Source organism: Balaenoptera physalus, assembly GCF_965194825.1.
Source record: "Balaenoptera physalus genome assembly, chromosome: 7".
In the NCBI taxonomy this organism is placed as follows: domain Eukaryota; kingdom Metazoa; phylum Chordata; class Mammalia; order Artiodactyla; family Balaenopteridae; genus Balaenoptera; species Balaenoptera physalus.
Window position 1 is genome coordinate 53,627,381 of NC_138886.1, and position 23,807 is coordinate 53,651,187.

Sequence of the window (23,807 nt, forward strand, 5' to 3'; positions counted from 1 at the left end):
TTGTTTGCTTGCAAATTGTTTATTACAAGAGTTTGATAGCTATAATTTCTTGGTTTAAATATTACAAAGGTAATGGTATTTCTGGTTGATTAAAGTATTTAAAAAAAAATCTTTATCAATATAAATGGCAGAAATGGCTTTAAGTAACAGAGACCCTTTATGGGTCACCACTGATGTACCAAAACAATCTTAACCATGCGAGAATTGGCTAAGCTAAAACCTCAAACTGACGTAAAACAGCCAACAAATGTGACTGATTTTAAGAGACCCCAGACGAAGGCTCAAGCAATTACAGTGAGAAGAAGCGGCTAATAATAACAAGTAATATGCTATATCCTTGATGACTAATCTGAAGGGGCTATGTTTGTGGGATTTTTATTAGTCATTCTCAAGAATATATGTATTTCTTTTGGTTATAAAAGGGTGACATATTCACTGTAGAAAAATAAGGAAAAATAGAAATAGAATAATCATAATGTCACTAGACAAGGATTCCTTCAACTAGCATTGTAGAATATTTCTCTTCTATGTAATTTCCCCTCTATATATTTATAAATATAAATTTTTAGCAAAATCATGCTTAAATTGCTTAAATAGTCCTTCTTATCTCCTTATTTTATTTAACGTTAGCATTTATCCTATAATTCTCAACAATGTATTTTTCAGTACCATTATGTGGGTATAGCACAATTCATTTAGCAATTTCTCATTGTTAAATATTTATGTTTTTATAATAACATATTGTTACTTATGGTAACAAAAATCTGGTTTTATGACAGAAATTCTCTGCAAAAGACATTCCTGTAATACATCTTTATGTACTATCTAGGATTATATTTCTTGGGATAAATTCTTAGAGGTAGACTCACCAGGCTAAAGCATATAAAACATATTTAAGGCTCTCAAGACCTACTGCTAAAATATCTTCCAGAAAGTGTACCAAATTACTTCCTCATCTACAAAGCATAAAACTACTAATTTCATTATACTTTTTCCAATTCTTAATATTTGAATGTTTGGGATTAAAATATTATTATTTTAATTTGAATTTCCTTGATAACTAGGCTTCTTTTTTAAATTCCAGAAATTAGTGAGTGATATAAATCCCTCCCTATCATTCCCAATAGTGGCCTGGGTAGGTTTAAATATAAGGTCAGATTCTGTGAAACCAGTAACTCAAGGTCTAGATTTTATTGAGGACAAACAAAATAAGAGGAAGACATAGACATATATATATTTTTTAAACACTCATTTGAACACAGGTATAGATTTATGTAAATACTGCCACCACAAACAGGATGTTATTATTCCTTTGCAGTCACACTGTCTCCCCACCCATAACCCCTGGCAACCACTGATCTGTCTCCATCACTATAATTTTGTCTTTTCAAGAAAGTCATACATATGGGATCATACAGTATGTAACATATTAAGACTGGCTTCTTTTGCTCAGGATAATTAGGCTATGCAAATTTTGAAGGAAGGTTTACACTCTGGGCCTCTTTCTGCTTAATAATTTTTAAATAAAAGTTTGCCTATTAAATTTGCAAATGATACAAAATGGTAGGACTCACTAACATGCTACACAAAAAAATTTTTTTAAGTAAGTAAGATAATCCATTGGCTCTAGTAAGGATCTAAAAACAGCATGATGAATGCATGGGTGGAATAAATACAAAAACTTGAATTGAAGCTGACAAAAATCAGCTGCATACTAGGAGAAGGGAGAAATGACTTAAAGATCATGTAAAAATATACTTTTTGCTTTTAATTATCTAAACACTCAAGTAAAATGGCCCCCAACTTAACTTAAACTTTAATTACATTACTATTATAAGTATGGTACTCAAAACAGCAGTGTTCACTGTCGCCTTGTAGCCAGCACTTACCAGGACATGTATGCTGTCCTGTATTTAGTTTTGGAGAATTATTTTATTTTATTTTTAAACATCTTTATTGGAGTATAATTGCTTTACAATGGTGTGTTAGTTTCTGCTTTATAACAAAGTGAATCAGCTATACATATACATATATCCCCATATCTCCTCCCTCTTGCGTCTCCCTCCCACCCTCCTTAACCCACCCCTCTAGGTGGACACAAAGCACCGACCTGATCTCCCTGTGCTGTGCGGCTTCTTCCCACTATGTATTTTACATTTGGTAGTGTATATATGTCCACGCCACTCTCTCACTTTGTCCCAGCTTACCCTTCCCCCTCCCCGTGTCCTCAAGTCCATTCTCTACATCTGCATCTTTATTCCTGTCCTGCCCCTAGGTTCTTCAGAACCTTTTTTTTTAGATTCCATACATATGTGTTAGCATACGGTATTTGTTTTTCTCTTTCTGACTTACTTCACTCTGTATGACAGTCTCTAGGTCCATCCACCTCACTACAACAAGTAACTCAATTTCGTTTCTTTTTATGGCTGAGTAATATTCCATTGTATATATGTGCCACATCTTCTTTATCCATTCATCTGTTGATGGACATTTAGGTTGCTTCCACGTCCTGGCTACTGTAAATAATGCTGCAATGAACACTGTGGTACATGACTCTTGTTGAATTATGGTTTTCTCAGGGTATATGCCCAGTAGTGAGACTGCTGGGTCATATGGCAGTTCTATTTTTAGTTTTTTAAGGAACCTCCATACTGTTCTCCATAGTGGCTGTATCAATTTCCATTCCCACCAACAGTGCAAGAGGGTTCCCTTTTCTGGAGAACTGTTTTAAAGGGGACACTGAGAACCTGTGTATTTCCAGAGGGAAGGACTTAGAATTTTAAACTATTTCAAAATCCCTCTTATAGGAGGGAGGAGCTGAGGACGTTAGCCTGAGGACAGGGAGACCAGGAGTATATTCAGTAAGATGCTCCTAATACTTGAACAACTGCCATTTGGAGGCTGGAACAGACCTATTTCTTTTGAATTCAGAAACATAACTAAGATCAATGAGTTGAATCTACAGGAAGTATCAATAGATCTGTGATCAACAGCAAGAATAATTTTTTAATAATTAAAGATGTCTAAAGTAGAAGAAAGTAGTCAACAGTCAATGACTATATGAAAAGTCATAACCTTATAAGTAATTAAAGAATTATAAACCAAAACAACCAGATGCAACTTTAAACACTTATTTTGGAGTCTATTGGATTTGCAAAAGCCATAGAGACAGTTATCATCCAGTTTCATGAAAGATGTGGAGAAAAGAGTTTGCTTATCTGTTGCTGGTATGAGTGGATATTGGTGCAGTCACTGAGAAAGGTAGGATCTAGTAGACTGTAACATGTACCTACCCTTTGATCCAGCATTTCTATTTTTAGGCATCTCATTTAGAAATATTCATGTCACTGTGCAAGCTCTATGTTCAAGGATACTTAGTGCAGAATTTTTTGCAATGGCAAAAAAAAAAAAAAAAATTGGAAGCAACCTAAATGTCAGTCAATCAGGGATTTTTAAAAAGACATTATGGTACATCCATGTCCTTGGCTGTTCTGCATTTATGAAAAGAACAAAGCAGATCTATCTGTACAGATTCAGGACTTATTACTAAGTGAAAACTTAAGTTGCAGACTGCTAGTGCAACCTTCCTGTAAAACAATAACAACTCTAAAACGATGTTATTTGTTGGTACATGCACCAAAAATCACTTGAAAGGATATGGACTAAGGGCTCACATCTGGGGAATGGGGTGAGGGTGGGAGCGTTCCTGGACTCTAGACACACTTGTAGTTTTCAACTTACACGTGAGCATGTTTGGTTTTTGTCATGAAAAAAATAAAGACTTTAAAAATGGAAGGGTTGATTGGTGAGGTAGTGAGCTCTCTGTCACTGGAGTGTTTAAGCACAGGCCCAAGGAAGGTGGTGGGGGTGGGAGTGCCGGTAGGGAGGGAAGAAATTTGGATGAGATGACCTCTGAGTACCCTTAATATCCTGAGAGTCCCTGAGCTACTCCTCTATGCCTTTCTCTGTTAATTCACCCAGGAAAAGCTCCAACAAGATGAAAGAAAATAGAGCCTTCTAAAAATGAGGTAAGTCAAAGTAATCACTGCTGAGACCTCGTGAGTCCATTACCAGAGGGCAGCAGCCGGTCCTGCCTGACACACCACGCACCACCCCTGCAGTACTTTCCCCCCTGCAGTACAGATCGATTTCCCAGTACTAAATTTGGGGATGTGGGGCTAGACAGATGGAAGTAAGGCCAGGAAGCTGACGTGGGCTTTAGAGCGCTTGATAATTCAAGTCTTCGGCAAGTGCTCCCATAAGCTGATAGATTTCCTTCCTTCCTTCCTCTGCGGTCAGGTGGGGAACACTGCCCTTGACTTATCTTAAGCTTCTCTTCCTGGCCGTGCTCAGTGCAAGGTGACGTGTGCCCTGCAGGCTTTGAGGCTGAGGGCATCTCAGCAAACTCAGCCAGGCCTTTGTAAAGCCTGCTGTCCATTTCTGGTGCTGGCGTCTCAGGGGCCTGCCAGCTTCCTCCCGCCCCCACCTGTCAGCACCCAGGAAACAGGCGGGATCGCGTCTGTACTCTCCTGCTTACCGTTTATTGGCCACAAACAGCACTCTCCCTGAGAGGGTCTCTCCTTCCTTGGCAAAGAGAGGAGTCTGAAGAAGGCACCGCACCTGATACCAGTGAGTCAGAGGCTCAGTGGGCGCTGTTGACAGCCAAACTGTTACCCTGTGGGGCAAGGGAAGAGTTAAAAGCCAATTAGGCTCCAGGCCCACATTAATGGATTGAACTGGGGACGAGGGGTTTTCATTGTTTATTAACTCATGGAACACTTTTAAGATACGAATAGCTCAATTTATTGAGCAGTTACTATGTGCTGGGTACAGTGCCAAGAGCATTATGTAATTAGCCCATTAAATCCCACAACAACCCTACAGAGTCAGGCCAGGCTTCAAACCCAGGCACTTGGTCACTCTATCAATCTGTATGGCTATGTCAAAGTTCATTAGAAGCCCGATAACAGCAGAGTTAAATTGGGAATTGATTTGTTGGAAAAGTCTGGCAGGGTGAGAAGTCTGGAGTGTAGCCTCTTACTGTCTCATGCCCACCTGTTCAGGGGTCCTGATGGGGTTTCTGGAAGCAAGAAAAACTACGGGGGCAGATGGCCTCTACTGCCCTTCAAGCCCGGACATCGTGTGTGTTTGTGTGTGTGTCTGTGTGTGTGTGTACAAGTTGACGTTCTTCATTTCATATGAAGAAGTGGGGACACCCTGCTGGTGCTTTGAACGCTGAGGTCACCTGTCCTGGGATTAGGCAGTGGTCATGGGCTTGTGGGCAGTAAGGTGCACACTGAACACGGGGAAAATTGCTAGAGAGGACATTTTGCCTTGAAGATTTTGGGGGGAAATTTTATATAATTTAACTGCTAAGTAATATAAACCACCTTTATATCAAAATATATATTCAGCTATATTACGGAGTAGAATGCAAATGTTCTACAGCTTTTTAAGATAAAGCATTTAACTTCAAAGAAATTTCCCCCTTGAAGCAGGCGGCTTCAAGCTTATCTCCCTTACCCTTGCAGGAACAAATTCGTTTACTTGGGATGTTAGTTGGGGAGAGTCTGAGAAATAGATGCACAGATTCCTTGAACACACATGCTGTGTGGAATAGGAATGACTCGTACATTGTTCCCCTTCTCTCTGATTGTCAGCCCAGACAAGGCTTCCAGGGATCCCGGCCTCCCCTGAGTCCCCCAAGCCCCCTGAGCTGTATCACAGACCCACAGACACGTCTTTCTCAGTAGGTGCTAAGGAGAGCCTGGATACTTTTATAAGAAGTGGAGGAGAGTGCACTGTCAGTTTTCCTTCTGCCTGGTCACGTGGCCCAGATCAACCCTCACTGCTAGCTGGGACACATGGAGAAGCCTGGGAAGAGAGCAGGGGTGTCAGGAGGAGAGCAGAGACTTGGGGGTCGTAGGAGCAGCGCAGCCCTTAAGAGAACACCCAACACTGACAGTCAACTAGTAGGTGGTCTCTCCCCTACAACTTGCAAACCTTTCCAGTAGGGGAGAGGAGCGTGCACGGAGGGGGAAGTTACCTAATGCTGCCTGCCTGATCACTGAAAAAGGATTCTAGATCGTGAAACTGAAACCTGTGAACCAACATGGGGGAAAGTATGATTTGAGGTATGACTCAGACACAAGAGGTTCTATAACCAGGTGTGATGGAAACAATGTCAGGGGCTTGCCTCCCCCATGCCCCCATCTATTCTGGAAAAGAACAAGCTGGTTGATAAAGCACAGGCCCTCTCTTACGCCTCCAAATCCCAACACAATTGGCCTAAGAGTATTTTAGCCAGAGTTGATATGGCAACTATGGAAAACTGTCTTATTTTCATTTCACTCTAAAATCTAAAAGTAACATTAACATCAGTGTTTGTTTTCTGGAAACGTGGAGAAACAAATATTACGGTTGTTGAGCTTAGTTTTTTTAAAACCTTAAAGTTACGGTAGAGGACGGCATGGGAGAGAGTAGGCAAAGAAAGGGTATGATACATACAGAGAGCCAACAAAGGCCACGTCAAACCAGAATGCCAGGCCGTGGATGAGGCCAGACTGCGCCATCTGAAACACAAAGGGAATTTCTACTCTGCAAGGAAATAAAAAAAAAAAAGAAAGAAAAAAAGAAACACTTGGAATTATTTTTGTTGTTGTTGACAGACATACTGGATACATTTGTGAGATCAGTGGGAACATTCACAGAACATTTTCTTTTTCTCTTAAGCACTCTTGCTTTGGCAGCAAGATTCTCTTAGTGGGTGATTAATGCTTGGGTGACGCTGCACATCTGAGAATGTTGCTTCTTGATGAAACTCTGCAAGGACCAGCCCACTGTGCTGCAGTGACCCAGAACTCCACAGGGCGAGTGCAGCATCCGGAGCTGGGCTGGACTACTAAACAGGAGGATGACTCAGGACGTAGCTGACAACCGTCCTTCCAGAAGCCAAAACATGGGCTGTGGCAGCTCCCCTACGCAGCTGTTCAGAAGCGAAAGGCTATTCAGGGCCCTAAAAGATGAAATGGACCACAAGGGGGAACATCAAGCTCAGAAGGTCACTGTCATAGCTCATTTATTTTTCAGGGAGGCAATATGACTTCCCACCAGGCTACAGCAAGAGTCATGCGGAAGTTGCCATGGTTGATGCCAAATGCAGAGTAAGTGGGAAGAGAAGGAATGCTGGAAAAGATATAACAAAATCTAGAAGCTGGACCTGTTTTAGCTGTGGAACTTTGGTAAGTCACTTAAATTCTCTGAGCCTCAGTTTCCTCTTTTGTTGAAGAGTGGCAAAATCTCTCTTCTACTTCCCTTTCACAGGTCTTGTGTGTGTCAAGTGGGAAAAAATGTATGTAAGAGTGCTTTGTAAACTTCAAAGTATTCCACAATTAAAAGATGATATTATTGGTCCACTGCTGGGGCTGTACTACTCCAGGGAGACACATTTTAGTGAATGTGCTAGAGATTTTCAAAGGAAAATCTTATTTTTAAGATTATTTGCATTTATGGTGCCTCCAAAGGCCTAACTTCTTCTACCCTGCAGTAGTCAGAGCATTTCTAGAGTTTTCCATTATACTTGTCACATTGAATTTGTTTGTTAATGCACTGTAATTATTTCCTCCCACTTTTGGAATTCCCCTAAACAGACCATGAGCTCCTCAAGGAGAGACTTAAGAAATTACTTAATGTATCTGTGCAAGCACCAGCACAGTACCCAGCACAAAGGAGAATCTTAACAAACATTTGCTGAATCAATGCAACAAATGAATGAGTGACATCTCTGAAAAGCCAACAAAGACATAATTTTCAAAAAATTCCCTGACTCAGGAGGCAGCTCAGAGCAGCAAATAAAGCCAATGAAAGTCAATTTTGTCTGGACCTGTGGTAGTTATTAGACTTGTTCCCAAATGCCACTTCTCTTGCTCTGAGCACACAGTAGTAGTGCATTCATCCACCTTCCTGTGCTTAGGTACTGCCACGTGATTTGCTTTGCCCAATTAAATGTGAACAGAAGTGAGCTGTGTCATTTCTTGGCAGAAGCTTTTATTGCCAGTACATGCTTTGCCGTGCTCTTTCTTCTTCCTCAGTAATCAGCCTTGTTCCAGACAGAGGCTGCTGCACCAGCCTGACTGCTGGCGTTGGCAATGCTGCATGGAGCTAAAGCTGGTGCACATGAATAAACCGTGTAGGGGAGAAAGGCCCCTGTGTTATCATAAGTCACTGAAGTTTGGTTTTGTTACTGCAGCATGCTCTAGCCTATCCTGACTGATACAGCATCCTTTGTCCATCATGATCTCAAGGTAGATGATGGTTTGAGTTAGCCAGCTGTACCTTCTGAAGTCTGACTCTTGCTTCCTCGGTAGTTCAGGCAAATTATAACCTAGCTGGGTCTTACATTTCTTACCCAGAAAAAAATACGAATATCAATCTTCTCAGGCAGAAAAGGGTAAAATACTAATAATGAAAGGTAATCCAAAGGGGATTCATATCACCACCTGAGAAATGAGTCTTCATTTCAGAGTCTCTTCAAGTGGAAAAAAGAGGGCAAAAACTAACATTTACTGAGGGCCCTCTTTGAAAATGAGCCAGTGCATGTAAAATTCTTAGCACGTTACCTAGTATGTAGCAAGCACTCAACAAGGTGTAGCTCTTCTTCCTGTCATTATTGTGGTACTGGCCTCGGTGAGTGGTTAAAAAGCCCAGACTCTGGCCTTCTGAAAGGTTCAATACTACCTCTAACACACATATTAATTCTGTGCATTTTACATAATTCTGTGTATGCAACTTACTGTTCCACTCTGCTTCATTTCTGTCATTGGTGAAGTGGGGACAAAAATAGTACCATCTGCATAGGGTTGCTGTGAGGATTAAATGAGTCATTATATGTAAAGGGCTCAGAACAGTGTCTGGCTATGTTAGCATAAGCTACTACTATTTAATTTTTCTCATTCAATTCCTAAAGCAATCCTATGAAGGAGGCATCATTTCCCTCATTTTGCAATAAATGAACTACTAATTGATGGACCATTCCTGTGTGTGACTCACACCTGAAATCTCTTCCCTGTGTGAGCTGTGGAACTCTGTCCTGAAGTTTGGGGGATGGGGGGGGTGGGTAGAGGAGATTTTATTTTATTTTTTATTTATTTATTTTTTTTTGAGGAGATTTTAAAAATCAAGAGCAACATTGGTTGGTACTAACCTGTGGAGATCTGCCTCTTCTGCATCCATAAAGTTTACTGTGTACTTGACTGTCCGAGCCATCAAAATCCTAATGTCAAATGTGTCCTTGGGGAAAAAAACCAAAGATGCCTTTCTATCAGAATAAACTGAACTCAAACAAGATTGCAGTCTAGCTTTCCTCCTGAAATTTTAAGTCAACAAGAGTTAGAATTTAGAGGGCATAAGCTTAATGAGTATAATATTAATAATAAAAGCTCACAATTATTTAGTAAGTGCTTTATTTAAGTAAGTGCTTTACTAGGTTATATCATTTAATCCTCACCAATGACTCTGGAGCAGGCATTTGGTGTTTTTTGGACCATCCAGAATTTACCTCCTCTCGACACTACAAGAAGTTCCATAGGAATTTAGTCTACCATCAGCTCCAGGTGTGGCCTATGACCTCAGATTGGCCAACGAGAGCATTGCTTTTCCCCTGAAGACAGGAACTGGCTCACAGATGGACGCAGGACCCAAGGTAGGACAATCAGGCTCTATCTAAACTAATTCTGGGGGTTTTGCCCAAGTTATTAGGAAAAGGCAGGCTCTCCTGTGGGACTTAGAGTTGTAAGAATCTGAAGTTGTAGCTTCTGCTGCCATCTTGCTACCATGAGGAGAGATCCTGTCTAGGAACAGAGTAAAACCAGAGGAAATGGAGATAAGTGATGAGAACAGAAAAACCAGACCATTGTGACATTGTCTGAACTCCTGCAACAGGTCACTGAAGCCAGCTCTGTCTCCAGGCTTTGCAATATTTGAGGACCAATAATTTCATTTTAGTTTAAGCCAGTTTGAGTTGGATTTCCTTCCACTTAAAACTGAAAGAGTTTCAGATAATGCAAACTTAAGTGGCCCAAGATTACACAGCTAGATGGGACCACAATTGAAACCCAAATCTGTCTGACAACAAAACTCCTGTTCCAAGCTATTTATTACCCAAAGCTTCCCCTTTTATTATGCCTTGGGCCACCAGAATCAATGGGAGGATGTGAATTATTGAACAAGTATGAGGGCTGAGTATTTGCATGGGGTGAGTCAGGACAGTTGGAGAATCAGAAGTTACTTACTGAAAGGCAGCTGGAAAATCTCCTTGCTTTCAACAGTATCATTCTCTGAGAATTTTCCTAATTGATCGGGAGATCAGAGCTGGAAAACTTGAAACATAGTGCTCCAAGGAGCTCTTTCTTTGCTTCTGTGATGGCTTAGCACAGAGCCTGAGAGCACAGTGCGTCCCAGGTGCCTGAGTTAGTAAGTGAATGAATCAACAGATAAACACATGGGAAGAAAGAGCACACTTACTACTATTGGCTGTCTGAAGTATTCATCCACCGCAGCACCCCGGAGACTGGACAGGTTAACCCCGTAGAAGCACTGCTGGTACCTAAAACAGGTAGCACAAAGAATCACCATGCATCTGTCCTGCGTCCCCAAGATCCACAGAGCTATGATGTGCTGCGAGGTCGCCTCACTGGTCCTCTAAGTTAGCCCTGGAGCAAGTGTGAGAACGTGTGAAGGGCAAGGGGTAGATTAGAGGAAGAAACCTCTCTAGAGAATCTGCACTTGAACTGGGGTGGGGAGAGAAGGGAGGAGGTAGCTGAGATGGAGGAAATTACTTGTGGGGAGAATACTGACAAGGATATTTGGGGGCAGGAAGGCCTTAGGGTCCCCCACCCTTGACCTCACACCACAACGTGGCTGCCTGCTCCAGGACATGCCTTCCATGTCCCGAAATACAATTCCTTGGCCCTCTCGTTATCTCAACCCAGAGCACAAAGCCTGGGTTTTGAGATCTCCAAAGCCTCTTGATACTCCCACTGTTTTAGGAAATAGATTTCCCTTTTCTGTCCTTCCATAGCCACTGGCCTGCACCTTGCTGGCATTTGCCATGGTGGCCAACACCAGTTAGAGTCACAAGTCAGTGACAGCTGTGTCTGGTGGTGAACTGCAGCTGACTCATCACTGGGCACATTTCTTCCCAATTCTGTGGTCAGGGACATCTGGACCACAGAAATGGACAAGTTCTACAGGTGCTTCCTCCCCTCACTGAGCCAGATGTGAAGCATCTACCAGCACATGACTGGTGCCTGGAGCACAGCGAGAACTCCCTGCCAGCTTGGCTAATGGTCTTGGCTCTTTACAGAGCAGATCGAGGGTGTGGATTAAGAGTGGCTTTGTTCACACTCTGCCACTGACTGACTGTGTGCACTGGGCAAGTCACCTGAACTCTGTGCTTCCGTTTCCTTATCTCTAAAATGGGAATAATTATAAGCTTACTTTGTAGGGTTTCAGTAAGGGTTAAATGAGTTACTATAAGTAAAGCACTTGAAGCAGTGCTGGGCATTTTGTTACTACTATGTAAGTGTTGGCTATTATTCTCTGAACTTCCCTTCTCAGATCACCACTGGGCACTAGGGCAGCGCTTCCCAGTATGACTGTGCCATGGGATTACTTGGAGAGCTTGTTAAAAATTCAAATTCCCAGGTCCAACTCCAGAAAGGCTTGGGGCCCTTATCACTAGAGGTTGAAGGCCTTTATCCCTAGATTGAAAAGAGGTTTCCCTACTAAGGGTGTGTGTGCACATGCTGTATATAGCCTGTGAATCAAATGGAAATTCAATTCATCAGTGTCTATCCTCCCCGACCCCTACACCTGCTGACCTGCAGGGAAAAGAGGGAAAAAAAAAACACAGAATAATCATAAAAATGGGGGGCGTGCAGTTAGATTTTCAGTCAAAGTAAGGCTCTTAATCAGGAGGCAATGCCTCAGATGCCCTCACGAGACGCAGGGAGGCCTAATATTGTTAAGTCAACAGCCAGTCGCCAATCTGCAAGCAAAACACCATCCCCCGGAGCCTCTTACAGATCCTGAAAGGCTTATACCATTTCTCACCTCTGAGCCTTTGCCTGTTTTCCCTCCTGCCTAGAATGCTCCTTTCCTTCTATTGCCCTATTAATTCCTACTCAATCTTTATGACTCAGCTCAAATATTTCCATTCGAAAATGTAAAACCTGGTATTATAATTAAATATTCAAGTTTTAGGCACTTAAAAGCGGAAGTTATTCTTTTTCTTTCAGTGTATATTTAGCACTTAGCATGGGGCCTTGAATACTGTTAGTACTAAAAATATCTACATATCTATCTATGTATTTAATGAATGAATGGAGAACTTGGTGTCCTGAATGGTCCTGTGTGTGGGCAATGGTGCCAATAAGGACAATGGGGAAACAGAAAATCATTCGCCATAGTTTCTTTGGCTTCATCTCTTGTTTCCTAATCTTCTCCTTCCATCAAGGGCCAGAGCCAGGCTGTCCACAGGTAAAGCCAAACTGCTGTATATCACTTTATAAATACACATTTTGAAAACAAGACTCCTATAATCGTAGAAGATGTTTGGAAACAGAACACTGTAAGTTTAGACGATCTTCTCAGTATTTAGAAAGAGAGTGGAGGTTTTCTTGGGCAAGTAAGTCATTATCACAAAATTTTTTTATTGGAGGGAAGGGGGGAGAGAGAGGGTAGGGGAAGAGAGGAGAGGGGTGGGAGGGAAGAAGGGGGTGAAGACAGGGAAGGGGAGAGGAGTGGAGGGTCAGACAGAGACAGAGAACTTCCCAGAAAGCCCAGAAGGACTCAACCTTGACTGTCCTTGAGAATCTCCTGGAAAGCTTTTAAAAAGTACCGATGCCTGGACTGCATCCCCCGAGTTGTGATTTATTTGATCTGGGGGTGCAGCCCTAGCACTTGTTTGTTTCCAAAGCTCAACAGGTGATTCTAATGCACGATCAGGGTTGAAGACTACTAAGTTAGCTGTTCTAGAATCCTGGCCAAGTAGGTGAAAGAGAAAATCCCAAAGGCAAAGACAGCCCTCCACCTGGCAGTGGCGGAGGATGGAAACTGCCCTCTATTCTCTGTGTACTAGTCTTTGCATTCAACCTCAGCTCTGAGAGGGGCCCAGGATGTGCCATTCTCTTTGTGTGTTCACTGCCTACTAAAACCCAGCAGCCAAGATCAGTGTGGTGCAAACGGGCACCATTCCTGGGGCAGACGGAGAGCTGTAGGCAAAGAGCCCACTGCCTGGGTTTTAAAAACTTTCTGGCTGGACCATATTTCCAGTTCTTAGAAATCTCAAATCTCCTTCTGAAATGCATCATAAAATAATGAAAGCAGATGGGAGGTGGCACCTTTCTGGGTTTCCTAAGATACACTGCTGGGGGATGGATCAGGAAACGAATCTGTTGACTTGGAAGCTGGGGATAATTTCCATTGTTTTCATCATATGTGGGTTTTATTTTCCAAGTTAGCTTATGGCCTCTTTATGAGCACATAAGGAGGAGTCTACATGCATTTTTTTCTCTTGACTTCAAATTTCAAGTGTACCTCCCTCTTCCTCTCTTCCTTTGCCACCATAAGACATGCAACATCTGAAAAGTCCTGCAAATACAGTCCAGAAGGAAAACAATCTTACATTGGCTACCTAAACACACCCAGAGTACAGCAAAAGAGGCCACCCATTTACCATTCCATCAGCCTCTCCATGGTCTCCATGCAGAGCCGAGCTTGGAGAAGCATCCAGGGGAATCCTCCCTCTTGGGTCTCTTTTGTTTTTGTCTCTCCTCTAGCTCACCTTGGTCTTTTGTCCTTCCTCCTCCTTCACATATCTCCTCCCACAGTGTCCTGGATCTGTCTTAGAAGGATGGTGGTACTGCCCGAGGTTCTCTTGCAGAAGTTAACAGTGGGGGGTTTCTCTAACACACACACTCCTTTGTCTTGCTAATATGAACACACGCGCTCTCGTAGCATAACTCAGATGTTTGACTATAATAAAAATCTCTCAGAAACTAACACAACATTGTAAATCAACTATACTCCAATAAAATTTTTTTTAAAAAAATCTTTGCTTCCTCATTCTATTCTAACAAAAAAATTCACTCATCCCCATTAAATACTTCCTTCCTTTAAAAAGGCCAAAAAAAGAGAGAGAGAAGGAAGAAAAGTAAGGGAGGAAGGAAAATCCTATTCTGCTGTTTGACAATTAAGCAACTTTTGGGTATCTTAATGGAATATGTTCTACCAGAATTAACAACCAGTGATATGCCAACCTGAGGAGAGACATATATAACCCTAAGAACTAGGAAGCAAAAACAAGGATCCAAAAATGTCACCTAAGCCACACACGATGCTGAGGATGCAGCCTAAGAGGGTGGCTGGAATGGCCTGCTGGGAATGCCTGGTAGGAGAAGGATGCGTGTCCAGAAACAAACTGCAACTTTATTTCTTATACATTCCTTTCATATAGCAGGACTTGAAGCTTGGCTGTTTTTGACAATTTTCTGCATCAACAGCATGCAGACATACCATTCTGTAAAGTGGTATCTATAAAGATGCTCAGCTCATTATGTCTCTGGTTTTGCTGGCTTAAACCCCAGCAAAGTGGCTTATATTTTACATGTGCTATATTTATATGCTTTTTGTATTTGTAAAAATAGGGTTTTTTTTTAGTATAAAGGAGAAAGGGAAATGGGTGCACAGGCCTTAAATGAAACCAAGCTTCAGACTGCCTCTTTCATTAAGAAGAAAGGGAAAGCCTGGGGTTCTGTAAAGGAACCCATGGGGCACCCCTCGGTGTACCAACATAAATCTAGACATTACTGGTTTGTATAAGAACCGGACCTACGGAAATGGATTCGAAGAAAGAGTGGATCAGTCAAGACAACTATGGTGGACATCTTTTGTTCATTCTACCCAGCAAATAGTTGCTCTTCTTCTGATTACGGCACCAGATTTTCTTCTGAGAGGCACTTCTTCCTCACTCTCAGTTCTTGGGGTTTGGATGGTTTGACTCTGCCCTCGGCAATAAAGTCTGGCATGTAGCTGAGTTGTAGCCAATCAGAGTGTCTTATCTCTCTGGCCTTAATGATGGACTCAGGGTTAAGCATGTGACCCAAGGAAAGTCAAGTCTAAGACTTTTGTTCAAACTGTTGCAACAGAGAAGTGGACATGGAGCTATGAGTGTATAAATCTGGATTTGCTGGAAACCACACTGCTGCCATGAAGAAAGAGCCCTAACCAAGAATGGAGCTGAGCTAAGGGATAGAGAGAGACCTGGACCCAATGAGTGTCTGTGCCCTGGAATCCATTTGTGCCTGAGAAGCTGAATCTACTCGGGCTTTTCAGATACATTAGTCAAGAATATTCTTTTTTTTAAGCCATTTTTTAATTCTTTCTTTTGTCACTTAAAACCGTTAAGTGTCTTAACTAAAAAGAAAACAGTTAATAAGAGTGTGCCATTATGTGTGCTATGAATATAATTCTGATGAATAGTTTTGTCCAATTCAGGGGAGTCCTAATTCTGTGAGTACAGAACTAAAGTGCTTTAGCTTAGACTGTACAGAACCAGGCCCAGGGATGAAGAAGTGATGTCTGCTGAAGTTGAACTCTGTCTGAAAATGGAGAGCTCTGATGCCAGAGGATCCAGAAACTGAAACAGTGTATCCCTGACTACACAGATCTGGATGTGTATGGGCCCAGTGGCAGAATACTATGAAAGAGCTATGAGTTTGACACAGGTTACAAGAAAGATGAATACAGAAATTGCAGCTTATTTCATGAGCAAAAGCCAGGTGAGTTCAAGAGCTGCAGACATAAAAGAGAAGCAGAGGAAATATCAAGAAGAAATACTGGGTAGCTGAACGAAGGTTACAGTTCCAGGAATCACTGAATGTAAATGAAGTAAGGACAGCGGCATATGAAAGTCCAAACACAATTGTGTTGGTAGTATTCCTGCAAAAGTTCTCTGTGATACTTTGTGCATACACTTGACTTCCGACAAAAATGTGGTTGTATCTCATGGTAATTTGAAATGTTCTTATTTGGTCCATATGGTATTTCTAAGAACCAGTGACTATCAGGGCCAAATATATTTTTGGGAAAGACCAGAAGGCCTAAACTTCTAGCTATACCAAAAGAACCTTTAGCAGAAATTTCAGTTTGGGGGCAGAATTAACCTAAGAACAAACCATGCAGTGCCTTTGCAGTAGAATGTAGTAGCTTGTTCATTCAGCGGAATGGATTCCCTTCAAAATAATGTTTCTCAGCAACACCGTGGTCAAGAAGGCATTTAGTAGAGTCAGAGTGGAAAGGTGCAAGAAGGGAGCTCTCATTGCCCGTGGCAGAATTCTGCTTACATTCATCTTCCCTTGTCCTTTGTAAGCACAGACTTCTGATGTCTGTAAAGAACAGCTGACTATAGACCATCCACCACCGGCATCCCTGCTATCGCTCAACTCGCTCTGCCGTTGTCAAGCATGATGGGTGCGTACAATCCACTCACAATACTCTGAAAAGGAAACTGGGAAATGTCTTTTGGTTCCTTAAGTGGTGTATCACATTTGAAGGGGCACCTCAGATCCTCTGTCTTATCTGCCTCTGGAGTCCTCAGCCAGGTATTCTGCCCCCGCTGTGTCAAGGTATGGACTCATCTGACTCCACGTGAGCACAACCCAGCAGCGCCTCACCTCAGACCTGCACCGTGCGCTCTCCCCTCCTGCCCTGAGCATCCCTGCAGACTGTGGGGCATGAGATGCCCCGACCCCCATTTGGTGTCCAGGCATGCACAACCCCGAAGTGCAGACTACTTAATGTTAAGGGGTAAACAGTTGCCCAATGAGGAGTTAAGAGCCAATGGATAAATACACTTCTCTCCCACCATCTGTATAAACTGTCCCGAGATATAGTTCATTTGACCTCTAAAGATGGTCCTGAGGGATCAAGCAGTCTCTTGGTATTTGATACCATGTGGTGGTCAGCTCAGTAATGCACTTTTGCATCATCTCTCCCTCCTTTCCTGCCTCCCTCTGTTTTCTCCTCATTCTTGTTTTACTGGGATGGCATTCGTTAATAAAGTAGCTTATGAGCTTTATCTAAGACCCTGATTCCTGGGGAACCCAAGCTAAGACAATCAACATGGCTGTGGCCCTTGAATGTAGAATTACTGGTAATTGGGGAGGGAAAATCCTTAGCATGTAGTTTCATCACAATTACTAACAGTCTCACTAGTGGCTAATTAGGATGCAGTAAAGGTAGAAGGTGAAGCACTGGGCTATATCGTAACTGTGTGCTTGAAGTTTTGGGGTGATGATAATTATATGGATTGAGGAGTAGACAAGGCTCTGTTAATAGCATTGGAAGCTTTGCAAAAAGAAGACTATTATCTCAGAGCAGTCAACTCCCAACTTAAGACACACTGTGAAATCCAGAGGGCTTCCTTAGCAGAATTTCAGGGAATTCCTATCTCCTTGGTGCTCCAAGGCCTTCTGTGCAGAAAATCAGGTATAGAATTTGATAGTTAAAAGCCACATTCTTGAAACTGGAACTGCCCCATCTCCCCACCCCAAACAAGATAGTAAAGCAGCAACAGTGGAAGAGTTGCAAAGGATATTGGGTGTGCAACCTTGACAGATCTTACATATCACAGTTGGGGCCCTGACAGGAAGAGACTAGGGCCCTGAGACCTGGAATTAAGAGAGTAGAGTGGACAAGGCAGAGAACCCTGAAAAGACCTTCCCAACTCCTCCGAATCCTTCAAACCAGCAGAAGCCTAATTCTCATCTGTCCTGTCAGAGGAGAGCAGCTTGCCTGAAGACTGCACAACAACTCCTCTTGAAGCCTGGGCCTTGCAAGATAATCTTATTCCCCTCAAGATCTGCCTCACTGTTGCCCATTGCCTCCAGGCTAATGGTCCCTCATTGCTGTCAGGCTGGTAACTCCAGCACAGCCCAAGCAGTAAGTACAATTCCTACTCCAGGAGGAGATAACTTATATTACTAAAACATTAGAGAAGCTGGTTAATATTTTCTGCTAAGAACCAGGGAAATGGGTATTGGAGTGGATTTTAAGGGTGTTGGACTAGTGGGGGTAGAATATGTCAGCATAGGGTGCAATTCATCAACAACGGCACTCCCAGGATTCAATGTTCTAGCAGATGCCACTCCTAGTAGTCTGCTGGGATGTCACTTTGAAGCTTGGTCATCATGATGGCCTGCAGTTAATAAGATGGAGATTCCAGAATTTCTGCAGTATAGTATTGAGGAAGGGGTCCAAAGGCTGAGAGGTGGAAATGCTAGATGGATTTACTGTGGAAGACGTAAGAATGTTCCACCTGACTAGTCTCAGGCAAAGTCCAAGAAACTCTCCATTCATAAAGGTAATGGGGAACAAACTAGTGAAAGATCGGAGGCATGCTGTCCTCAGTACATCAAAGACAGTGACGGGTGATGCTGCCATTAAATTCTGCTCCGAATGAGCATAATCTGGATGGAATTCCAGAATGTCAGAAGCAAGAAAGCAGTAATTAACCATCATGGGCTAGAATGACATAATTACTGTGTTGGACGGCAAGACTAGAGTGACAGTCAGGGTACCTGGATCCAGAGGGATCTGTAAGTGGTTGCTAAAAGATCCTAGTGTTACCAGAGAGGTGAAATACATGCACCGTCACTAGACAGTGCTCAATTTCTATAACAACAACAACAAAAATCTTGCTAGCTTATCAGCAGGATGTTAGCTGTCACAATGGGAAGATTAGGTCCCTCACCCAATTTCCAGATCTAATTTAGAGATCTGGTTTATGGATCCAGTGACCACTGGCCCATGACTGAAGTGGAAACCCAGTCCCTTGAGGGAGGACTCTGCAATGCCACCGCAGGAACACATGGTAAACATTCCCCAATTCTTCCCTGTGGCAAAGCAACTATGTAGCAGAAAGGAGAATATCTAGATTTTTTGAGGAATGTGAGATAAGAAGTGATATCGATATGAGAAATCTTAGGATATCTCTGGTTAGTAAGGGTTTATGCAGGTAGCAAAGGAAGGTTTGACCAAGTCTATTGCACAGGGTGTCCAATGAGTTCTTATCCACCACGTCGTTATTTTCCCAATCCCTGAATGTACAAATGGGATAGACATATTCAGCATCTGCTAGAACCCTCACACTGGCCTCTGAAGAAAGGGCTATGACAGCTGTACAAGGAGAGGTCCCATCCTTGAAACTCCCCATCCCCAGGTAGGTAACACTGTTAGCTTTAATTTATAAATAAGAAACTTGGGTCTAAAAGAAATTAGATTAACTTGGCTAAGGTTTTACAGTTAGTAATTGACAGAACCAAGAATTAAACACAATTGAATCTGGTTCTAGAGTCTGATTTATCTAGTTTTTAACTACTGCCTACTTGCCTATGCTTGTATGTTCTATAACTGTAATAAATGTAATGAGGTAAACTAGTATCATCTCAAACTTCTTGAGAATATTTGGTTATTCCTCTTAATTGATCCTATGTATATATTTTTCTTGATATGAGAATCCATTAAAAATTGTATTTAAAGGCCTTGGTTTTAACCCCCTGAACCAATTATATATTTTCAGTACTGTCAGTAGCACCCATCACTTAAAGAAGTTTTACAGCTGAGAATGATGATTCTTCATGACTGAGCCTTACTCTCAGGAGATACTCTTCAGAATCTTAATTAATAAGGGCCGAGGAATCTTAATCAAGTAAGAAAAGGAAATTATTAATTCTGTAGGTGACTGCTACTAACATCAGAATGTAGTAAGCTTGTCTACCAAGAGTGAATCCCATGACTGGTTATTTAAAAAGGGTAAAGTTATATGCTTAGTGCATACTTAAACTAAAATGAATTTTAGAGTTAAATGTATATTTGAAAGACTGTTAAGTGTAAAAAAAAAGTAAAATATGAAAGAAGTAGAAGGAAGCTAATACCAGACTCAGGGTGGGGAAGACTTTTTTCAAATAAAGGAAAAGAAATAAACTGTAAAATAAAATATTGGTAGATTTACGTACATAAACGTTTTTAACTCCTTTTGTGGTGAAAACCACCATAAAGAATATTACAAAGTGAAGAGAAAACTCTGAAGAAACTACAACAAAGTCTTAATATCCTTAATATATAAAGAAATCTTATAAATAATGCATTTGTCTTCTAGTTAACAAAAATGTATTGAGCAATTATGATCATCTAGGTCAGACGATGGGGACACAGCAGTAAATAGAACAGCCACTCTTACAGAACTTGTAGTCTCATGGGGGGAGATGGCCAAGAAATAAAACAGATAAGTAAAAGCATATATATGGCAGATGATAATAAGTGCTATAGAGAAAAATGAAGTGAGAAGTGGGATAAGGGCTTCCAGGAGGGAAGAGATTACAAGTTTTAATTGACAGACGGTCTCCCTGAGATGATGACAGGTGAGCTAAGACCTGAAGGAGGTGAGAGCGAGCCACAGTGACACCTGCGTTTCAGGCAGAGGGAAGGGCAGTGAGGTGCCAGCAAGCCTAGTATGTTCGAGGGGAAGCAGCGAGCCCAACCAATGAGGCCAGAGTGGAGAGGACAAGAGAGCAAGTAGCAGGAGATGATGTCCGAGGGACAGCAGGGTGGAACTTGATCAGGCGGAGTCTTACCATCTATCGGGAGAACTTTGGACTTTCCTATGCAGATGATCGGAAGCCACTGGAGGGTTCTGGGTGGAAGAAGAACATGATCTAATCATGTGTTATCAAGATCATGTTGGTTGTTGTTTGAAAAGAGGAAATGAGTTAGGAGGCTATTTCAAGACTGTAGTAGAAGCAGAGTTTTTCGTTTTGCTTGTTTTATGTTCGTTTTGCAGGGGTGGGCAGGGGGTGGTGGTGAAAATCAGCAGCTTGCCTTTGGATGTATTAAATTTAAGATGCCCAATAGACATCCAAGGTGAGCTGTCACCAGCCACTTGGACATCCAAAGTCTATGGTTCTGGGGAGAAGTCTGGCCTGGAGTTCTAACTATGGGAGTTGTCAACATAAAGATGGTATTTAAATGAGATCACTAAGAAAGTAAGCACAGACAGAAATAGGAAGACATCTAAGAACTAACCAGGAGTCAATCCAACATCAAAGATTTGAGTCATGAGGAAGAATCAGCAAAGGAGATTTAGGGCCAATAACGAAGGAAGAAAATCAGGCTTAGGCTCAGAAGTGAAGTGAAGAGTCAAAGGCGTCAAGCGGCATTGTTGATAGTTAAGTCAGGTGAGGACTGATGATGGGCTGTATCTGGGGATCTTATTTATTTAGCCTGTTAGTTATTCCTCAGTCTCTCAGCCCACTCCCTCAGAATACACCCAGACTCACTTTTTGCATCCCCCTCCCTCCCTTCAGCCAGCATCCACTTCTTTGCCTCTTCTAACGGAAATCAGAAATCGTGCAAGCTTTCACCACCTGTTCCTTGGATCAATACAACAGAGGGCCTTCATGGTAGTAGTCTAATGCAGAAACCCCCTTATAAAGGGACAAGAAGTAGAAACAGAGTGAAGGCTATGAATTTTGATAACTATATATTAAAAAATTTTGTGTGTGTATCTGTTGACTAAAAATAAAACCATTCAAATGCACCAGCTATCAAAGAAATACAGATTAAAAATAAATCGGCCACCATTTTTTTTTTGCAAATCAAACTGGCATTTAACAGAACATATCCTGTACGGGCAAGACTCAGCAGACATTCTCATATACCACTGGTGGAAGTGTTAATTGGTAAAGCTTTTCTACAGGGCAATTTGGCAACATATAAGAATAATTTTTTTAAAGTTTCTTCTTCACACCTTTTGGTCCAGTGATTCTGCTTCTAGCAATTTATTGTAAGGTAATAATCAGAATGTACAAGATTTCTATAACAGGATGTTCACTTTAGCATTGTTTCCTATAGAATTTATAGAGGTCTATAAAATTCTACATTCCTGTGGAATATAGGAACAATACCTCAGCATTGTTTCTTAATAGAATGTATAGGGTTAAATTATAATTAAAATAATTTAATACCCAACATTGGATCTTCAGTCAATAAATTACAAGAGAGCCACAAAAGAAATACTCTGCAGCAAAATAATATCTAAAAGACCTGAGAACATGTCAACAAGGTATTAATAAAGTTTTAAAAAAGAGCTATAAAATGGTATTTATGGTATGAGTCTAATTTCATAAAGAAAAAGAAAAATGAGAAAGATAGCAACTAAAATCTTGATGGTAAGTATTTCCATACATGCTTGAGATCACAGGAGTTTTTATCAGAAATATTTACTGAGGGCCTACCATGTGGCACGATAGGTAGTGAACAGGGACAATATTCCAGCTCTTGCAGTGCTCACATTCTACGAGGAGGGATACGGACAATAAACAATAATAAGTAAGTCTCTTAGGAGGTGATAAGTGTTGGAGGAAAAATACAGAGCAGAAAACGTGGGATTGGGAGTGGTATGGCTACCACTTTAAATATGGTGGTCAGGGTAGGTCCTATTGAGAAGGCATTTAACAAAGCCTTTATGGAGTTGAAGGAACTAGCCACGTGAATCTGGAGGGAAAGGTATTCCAGAGGAGGATGAGCAAATGCAAGGCCCTAAGGTGGGAGTTTGTCAGGTACGCCTGAGGATGGGCAAGGAAGTCTGGGAGGCTGGAGTGAACACAGCAGTAGAAAATGAGGAGCCAGACTGGGTAGAACCTACTGGAGGGCTCTGGGGATGTTGGAATAGACAGGTTAAGAAGCTACCGTAATAACTGAGATGAGAGATGATAGTGTTGTGATCAAGGGGAAACAGTAAATACAGGGAGAACTGGTCAGATTCTGGATATACAGTTGATCCTTGAACAAAAGGGGGGGGGGGTTTGTTCATGCACCTACCCTCCACGCAGTCAAAAATCCTCATTAACTTTACAGTCAACCCTCTGTATCCATGGTTCCACATACACAGATTCACATGTAGAGCTAGAGTATATATTTATTGAAAAAAGTCCACACAGTTCAAATCTGTGTTGTTCAGGGGTCAAATGTACTTTGGAAGTAAAACCCAACATAACTTCTTAATGGTTTAGGTATGGGGAACAAAGAAAGAAGGCCTTCAAGATTTGGAGCCTGAATGATTAGGAGGATAAAGTTGTCAGCAACTGAGGTGGAAAGACTGTGTGTAGAGCAGGTGTGGGGTGGCAGTGGGGGAGATCAGGAGTTGAGCTGTGGACATGGTGCGTCTCTCCAAGGGCAGACGTCCAGGAGGCAGTTGGCTATGGAAAAGTATGGAGTTCACAGGACAAGTCTGGAGAGATACACTCGGAAATCATTAGCATAGAGATGGTATTTGAACTGTGGGAATGGGGGAGCTCATCAAGGGAGTTCTTACTACCTAGAGAGTTATTAATAATCACAGTGGACGGGCTGAGCTCCCCATCAAACATACAAACATGTTCTATTCGTTCCATCAAAAAAACTACCTTTTTTATACCTCACTTCCCTGGTCAGACACCACCCATCTCTCTGACTCCCTTTGCAGTGAAATTCCTCAAAAGGGGTGTCTCTACTCAACAGTCTCCAACTCCGCCTCCTCCCCCCCCAACCCCTTTGATTTCTCTCAAGACATTCTGCCAAAACCACCAGTGCAGTAGATGGTACTGCTGGGAGATCACAAAAAAACTGCCTGGACGACCAACCTCCCCTATAAGTCTGGCATACTCTGTCACCTGAAATTCCTCTCTCTCCAACCTCTCCATTTAAAATAG

At 41.9% G+C, this 23,807-nt stretch overlaps 1 protein-coding gene across 11 annotated transcripts in view; it reads right to left on the reverse strand.

The window, feature by feature from the left end:
* Nucleotides 1–23,807, reverse strand: part of LOC309664904 (histone-arginine methyltransferase CARM1-like) — a 291,386-nt gene that overhangs the window by 51,562 nt on the left and 216,017 nt on the right. For 9 of the 11 annotated variants that reach the window (XR_014266089.1, XM_082471027.1, XM_082471028.1 and 6 more), the window contains exons 8-11: nucleotides 10,522–10,603; nucleotides 9,203–9,288; nucleotides 6,508–6,597; nucleotides 4,538–4,675 (exon numbers count right to left, since the gene is read on the reverse strand). Coding sequence is in view for 10 of the 11 variants with exons in the window: in XM_082471027.1 (XP_082327153.1) it covers nucleotides 4,538–4,675; nucleotides 6,508–6,597; nucleotides 9,203–9,288; nucleotides 10,522–10,603 (396 nt within the window). In the remaining variant the exon portion in view is untranslated. The other 2 variants (XM_082471025.1, XM_082471024.1) reach the window with 2 other exon arrangements.